General features: G+C 44.0%; 1 protein-coding gene across 1 annotated transcript; it reads left to right on the forward strand.

Moving 5' to 3' along the window:
* Window positions 1-366: 366 nt before the first annotated feature.
* Window positions 367-3,261, forward strand: LOC104588316 (5'-adenylylsulfate reductase 1, chloroplastic-like). Its single transcript, XM_010246197.3, has 5 exons — window positions 367-574; window positions 1,043-1,198; window positions 1,369-1,507; window positions 1,742-2,564; window positions 2,692-3,261. Exons 1-5 carry the CDS (start codon window positions 487-489, stop codon window positions 2,920-2,922), a joined length of 1,437 nt encoding a protein of 478 aa, XP_010244499.1. The 5' UTR covers window positions 367-486; the 3' UTR covers window positions 2,923-3,261.
* The last annotated feature ends 3,907 nt before the right edge of the window (window positions 3,262-7,168 follow it).

Below are 7,168 nucleotides of genomic sequence, written 5' to 3' on the forward strand. Positions count from 1 at the left end.
CTTACCATTTTGATAAATCCAACGCATCCCCAAAGGTTTTGCACAATTGCACTGCATATTTGTACTCTTTGCACACCTATACTGGGTGTGCTCAAATCACTCTCGTTCCCTTTTCTTTATTCATTTCTTTTCGGATTTTATGGAAGGCATATTTTAAGTCCACGATTGTCAAACAGGATGATCTCTGGCCTGCCAAGTGACGGAAGCAGCGACGTTCATCCAATTTAACCAATAGGAATTTGACACGTGAATGTACGTGCTTTGCCATAGAAAGACCGTTCAGGTTCAATGAATCTCCAAAAACGCAATTTTCTCAGTTGATTTCGATTTTCGATTATTATTTAACCCCCTTCATCTCCTGGTAGATAGAACAGCTCCAAGGCTAAAAGCCGCTAAACGTAAAATTAGAAGAAGAAAAAAAAAAAAAACTAATAAAAGGGAAATAGAGACAAGATAGGCATAGAGCTTCTTCTCTCGGAACCTCTCATGGCATCATTGTCTGCTGCTGTTGCTTCTACTTCGATTGCTGGTTCTGTTTCTTCGCGCGCTCTCTCTTCCCATGAGCTCGTAAAAGGTATTTCGTATTCTTATTTCTTGATTCTTCTTCTCTCGTTTTCGATAATGAGTCTAGTACTCTCTCTTATGTCTTTTTTTCCCAATTTTTCATTTGTTGTGTTCCCCTTCGGCCATCTTCGGTTATTTCTCTGGCTCTTTTGCTGTTAATTATTGCTGATTTTCTTGTTTTGCAGTTTTGCTACATACGCTCCCATTATCTGGGGAAATGAAGTTTAGATTCATTCTGTTTCAAATTATTTTTTCATTTGTTTTAATACTTTTCGGATATTTTGAATATTTTTTGAGAATAATGTCAATCATGACTTCGAATCCATTTAGGTGCCAACTTTAGCTTTAGGCAGAAACTGGCTCTTCGACCAATCTGGTTTAGTTGCTATGTTTGCTTGATAATGTCAAACTTGTCCTTTTATTTTCCTGTTTTTATCGTTTAATTTTTCTAACTAACTCATTCCCATCTTCCCCCCAGTTCCGCAGATCGGTTCCTTCCGACCGGCAGACCGATATGTGGTTCCATCAACAATGGTGAATTATTCCCACAGGCGATGCTTGGTCGGGCCTGTTCGCGCCGAACCAAAACGGAGCGATTTCATCGTCCCTCTCGCGTCAACCATCGTCGCTCCAGGTATATTTCTTGTTTTTGGCCTTTCAATATCCTCTGGGTTTCTTTTCTTTTTTCATCTGCTAGACTAGATTCCGTCTCTCCATCGTGTGTGGAGGACGCGTTAAATCAAAAAGTGTTTTCGTTTACGAAATGCGTTTTGACTGCTTTACCCCTATGTGTGATATTTGCAGAGGTGTCACAGAAGGACGAAGAGGATCATGAAAAGGTGGACTACGAGCAATTAGCCAAGGATCTGGAGAACGCATCTCCTCTTGAGATTATGGATAAAGCCCTGGAGAAATTCGGAAATGATATCGCTATTGCTTTCAGGTAATGAAGATTCTATTTCTATCTCAATTATGAACCACTAATCTGTTCTGATGAAGCCGAATATTCCATGTAATCTGAGGGATATCCGTGTATAGGAATTTAGGAAGAACCTTACCTCAACCGTCGATTTCACATAAAATTACAAATACACCCACCATTACATCATCTAGTAATATTTGAATTGCAAAAGCGTAAACCTGTGGTGGTTGTTCACTTGTTCTGGGTATCGTGCAGTGGAGCTGAGGATGTGGCCTTGATCGAGTATGCCAAATTGACGGGACGACCGTTCAGGGTGTTCAGCTTGGACACAGGAAGGCTCAACCCCGAGACGTACCGGTTCTTCGACACCGTCGAGAAGCATTACGACATACGCGTCGAGTACATGTTCCCGGATGCAGTGGAGGTGCAGGGTCTTGTCAGGAGCAAGGGGCTCTTCTCCTTCTACGAGGATGGACACCAGGAGTGCTGCCGAGTGAGGAAGGTCAGGCCCCTCAGGAGGGCCCTCAAGGGGCTTCGTGCTTGGATCACCGGGCAGCGCAAGGACCAATCCCCTGGCACCCGAGCTGAGATTCCCGTCGTTCAGGTGGATCCATCCTTTGAGGGGATGGATGGTGGGGTCGGCAGCAGCCTCATTAAGTGGAACCCATTGGCGAATGTGGAAGGACGGGACGTGTGGAACTTCCTCCGGACCATGAACGTGCCCATTAACTCGCTGCACTCTCAGGGGTACATCTCAATTGGGTGTGAGCCATGCACCAGGCCAGTGTTGCCGGGGCAGCACGAGAGGGAGGGAAGATGGTGGTGGGAGGACGCCAAGGCTAAGGAGTGTGGCCTTCACAAGGGTAACATCAAACAGGAAGTCGCTCCCCAGAACGCTAATGGAAATGGGGCTGCTGCCCCTGCCCACAGCAATGGCGCTGCCACCGTAGCTGACATCTTCAACTCCCAAAATGTGGTCAACCTGAGTAGGACTGGGATAGAGAACCTGGCCAGGTTGAAGGACAGAAGAGAGCCTTGGATGGTTGTGCTTTATGCGCCTTGGTGCCGCTTCTGCCAGGTATTAATTCTTTGGCAGAACATCTATAGCTCTGCTGTTAAAAAAGGAAAATCGTAGTTAGCCTCCTTATTATGTGGGTCTTATAATATGTTCATTGATCAATGAATATCTTCTTCAATTTGGACAGGCGATGGAGGGATCATATGTGGAATTGGCAGAGAAGCTGGCTGGAACAGGGGTTAAAGTAGGGAAGTTCACGGCAGATGGGGAACAGAAGGAATTTGCGAAGCAAGAGCTACAGCTGAGGAGCTTCCCCACTATACTTTTCTTCCCCAAGCATTCTTCTAGGCCGATCAAGTACCTTTCTGAGAAGAGGGATGTTGATTCTTTGTTGGCCTTTGTCAATGCTCTGCGGTGATGGGACCAAAGCCACAGGAATTAAATAGGTTGAATTTGTTAGATACACAATCTCGGCAGGAGAAAAGGAAGTTAGAAGTAATCAGGTGAGACGAGCGTGGCGCAGAACGAAGGAGCTGTGCACACGATAGCCGCTTCAAGGACCAAAAAGATTTTTTGATGTTAATGTATATTATTATTTTTTTTCCTTTGTAGCATACAGATTTCTTCATTTTCATTTGGGTCATTTGGGTGATGGTATTAAGAGTTCCCCTTCAGCTTCAGTTGCCCATCTTTTCTCTCTGTAATATTTTAGAAGTTTCAGCTTTCAAGTGTTAAATCAACAAATGTTTTTCCTTTACTTTTTGCTCTGAAAAAAATGGATGGCAATTACAAGCAATTTTGGTATTTTCTTCGTCATTTTAAGGTTTTTGATTCTTATAAGTTTGCAAGCAATGTAATGGAATCTGTATTATTTTAGTGGCTTGCACCAATGTCTTGACCGTAGGGTTGTTATTCCGGTAAAATTGTTGAATTAGAATTCTTTGATCAAAATTGACTGAAACCAAAGAATTGTGTTTGGAGGGTAAATGATCATGATGTTGTGCGATCTGGTTGTTCCTTGCTATATGACAGTTTGGATGGGCACTCTGAAGCTTAAGTTAGTATTAAGTGAATGGTAAAAGTTAGAAAGTGAGAGCAAGAGAAAAGAGTGCTAAATCGCATCTGCCTTTTCTGCTCAATGTAGGGCTATAAACGGACCAGATTGAATCAGATTCGGTAAGGGTATATCTGATCCAATCTGTTAAGAAAATCCAACGGATTCGAATCCGATAAGGATCCATCGGATTTTCAAAAGCATGATTCAAATTCGAATTTGAATGTATTATCGGATATCCGATTCGATTAGAATTATATTTATTATGTAATATAAATAATATATTATATTATTTATATAACATAATAATATATTAAAATATATAATATATAATATATAAATAATATATAGAGTATACATATAATATCTAAATAATATATAATATATAATATTTCATAATTAATAGATGAGATTGGGTCACAGCGGATCGGATAAACTAATATCCGAATTCGATTGGTTAAATTAATGGATTGGCTTTTCTGATCTGATCCGATTTGTTAGGGTCAAGAGGGATATTCGAATCCTCTTAACGAATCGGTATCGAATTCGAATCAGATCGGATAAGACTTATTTGCAGCCCTAGCTCAATGGGGTACCTTTATATAGGTGGAGGTTCCATGGGCTTCATGTAGCATGTCCGAAATCATTGATCCATCTCGCTTAGAGGTGGTTTCATGCCTAGAGTTGGATTCCACGTAAAGCGGTAGTGCTTATCCAGTTGCCTCCAAGCAGGACAGGAGTTAGTTCCGTCAACGAGAAAAGGAGTCGGGGATGATAACCCACTCGTGAAAGAGGTTGCCCATCATGTGTAGGTTGCCAATTGGGTCTTAGTTAGGTTAGTGGGAGCAACTTGCCTCTTACGCTAACTTAACCCTTTTTGGGGCATTCACAGGTCGGCTTGCAAATAGGGCTACAAGCAGATTGGATCGGATTCAGTAAGGGCATATCCGATCCGATCTATTAAGAAAATCCAACTATCTGAATCCGATAAGGATCCGTCGGATTTTCAAAAGCATGATTCAAATTCAAATTTGAATGTATTATTAGATATTCGATTCAATTTATAATTATATTTATATTATGTAATATAAATGATATAATATAATATAATAATAAATTAAAATATATAATATTTCATAATTAACGGATTGGATCAACCAATATTTGAATTTGATCCATTAAGTTAACGGATCGGCTTTTCTGATATGATCCGATTTGTTAGGATCAACAGGGATATCTGAATCCGCCTCTTAATGGATCGGTATTGGATTTGGATTGGATCGGATTTGACTTATTTGCAGCCCTACCTGTCGATAGGGTTGGATTTGAGCTGAGTTGTGCTGAATAGTACGAGGCTCGAGCTTGGGTCACTAAGGTAGTAATAGGCTCAAGCTCGATTCAAGCTAGAACCTTGAGATCGAGCTCAGCTCGATAAGCCTTATCTACATACCGCTCCTCCAAAAGCGGAACGAACCTTATCTCCACACCCTAGAGATCCCGGAGCTCTTTCGTGAGACCCACGACTACTCCAGTATATAAAGACAGAAACCTCAAGGCAAAGGTACGTGTGATTACTCTACTCTCTAGCACTCAAGCTCTCAAGCATTCAGCTCGCATTTATAGCATACTTACTGACTTAAGCATTGGAGCGACCTCGCCGGGTTAGCTACCACAGGTTCTCTGATAGATTGCTTTGCAGACCGATCTAGCTCGCTGTCCACCTGGAGTCTGGATCGCCCTCCAGGTAGGAGTAGTTAGATCACGCACCATCAATTGGCGCCGTCTGTGGAAATTCGATCGAAAGGTCATTCCTACCTCTTTGCAGCTTCAACTCAACTTCAACTTCAATGGCATCCTCCAGCTCCTACGGTGTGCATCAGACAATTCACCATTCCGCTCACAGTGTCTGGAGTCTCATCGCTAACTACACCACCGAGCACCGCACAGGTGAGCACCTTGCTTCCCCCAGTGGTAGGCGTGACTTTCTCCAAGCCCTCCGTGGTTCCTCCAAGAATGGGGAGTTACTAGTTCCACGACCTCGTTCAGTGCGTTCGGGCTATTCAGATCCAGATGCAGCAGGTTTAGCAGTTTCAGCAATTTCAGTAGTACCAGCATTATTACTTCTACTAGCAATATCAACACCAGTTCCCCCCACTACAGCCAAACCAGCAACCGGTCCCACCTTAGCACCCAGGGATCCATCACGGTCAAAACCCAAATCGCCTTGGGATTAACCAGAACATCAACCGATCCCCCCCAATGGGGCGAAGAGACCTCACAAGCACTGATTCCTCTCAGGAGTCAGGTCTCACCCCGAGGGAGGAGAGACAGTCAACACACTCCACCGGCCTCGCAAAGAAATTTTATAAATAGGTCTGGGAATAGTCAACTGAATCCGCCTCGACACTCACAGCAAGAGAATGATGGCTCGCGAGCAGATAACCAGTTCGAGGTTCGAGGTGCAAACTCGAGACAGGACCTCTCCGTTCCCCGTGATAGTCAGCCCCAGAATCCCTCGAGAAACTAGGATCTGCCTCGCAACAGGGCCGCAGTACTAGATCGAACTGAAGTCATTAGCACCAATGTCGAGTCAATGAAGAAGTAGTAGCGGAGACGTCGCAAGACATGCCGTACCTCGGTCAAGAATAGCCCGCCAGCAAAGCCAAGCCAACGAGAAGAGCAAACCAAAGGGAAGGAAGAAGCGAGTTCGGTGGCTACAAAGACCGCTCCACTACTTTGCAGGTCATCTCCCTTGTCTCCTGAGCTCTTGGCGGCCTCGATGCCAAAAGACTTCAAGATGCCCCCATTAGACAAGTATGACGGGTCCTTCAATCCTAACGACCATGTGGACTCTTTCCAGTCCCAGATGCACCTAACTGGGGCTGATGAATCTTGCATGTGTGTAGCCTTCTCTACTACCTTTAAAGGGGTAGTTCAAACTTGGTACCGGAACCTCATGCCGGGCTCAATCAAAAGCTGGTCGCAGTTCGCTGACTTGTTCACTACACATTTCATCACCAGCAAAAAGTGTCTGAAGTCCAAGGAAAGCCTTCTCAATGTGGTTCAAAGGGAAGGAGAATCGATCAGGAGCTATTTCAAATGCTTCAATGACACTTGCCTATAGATACCAGACCTCGACTTGGCAGTGAGACTCATTGCAGCCAAGAAGGGAATTACCCACAAGGAGTTTAAATGGCATGTTGTAGCAAACAAACCGAAGGGCATTACCGAGTTCCTTAAGCTCGCAGATCAATTCATTGGCACCGAGGAGGAGATCAATCAGAAGGTCGATAATCCACCACTGAAGAAGAGGAAGAGAGAAAGTGAAGGAATGAACAGTGGCGAACAGAAGAGGAGGAAAAGCAAGTCCCCGAGCAGGGGAAGAAACAACTCTAGAATTCGGTCCCCCTCGCGATCTCGTAAATCAGGTCAGCGCTCTAGGACCACTCTTGTGGAGAGAACGAACTACACACCCTTGAATGCTAAAAGAGGAGAGATCCTAATGGCCATTAAGGATTCCTCCTTCGTCAAATGGCCTCCCAGGTTAAGGGAAGACCCAGCAGCAAGAAACCCAAACATTTATTGGCACTTTCATTGAGATCACGGGCAC

The sequence above is a fragment of the Nelumbo nucifera genome, chromosome 1 (genome assembly GCF_055504915.1).
Source record: "Nelumbo nucifera cultivar China Antique chromosome 1, China Antique-T2T, whole genome shotgun sequence".
Lineage (NCBI taxonomy): Eukaryota > Viridiplantae > Streptophyta > Magnoliopsida > Proteales > Nelumbonaceae > Nelumbo > Nelumbo nucifera.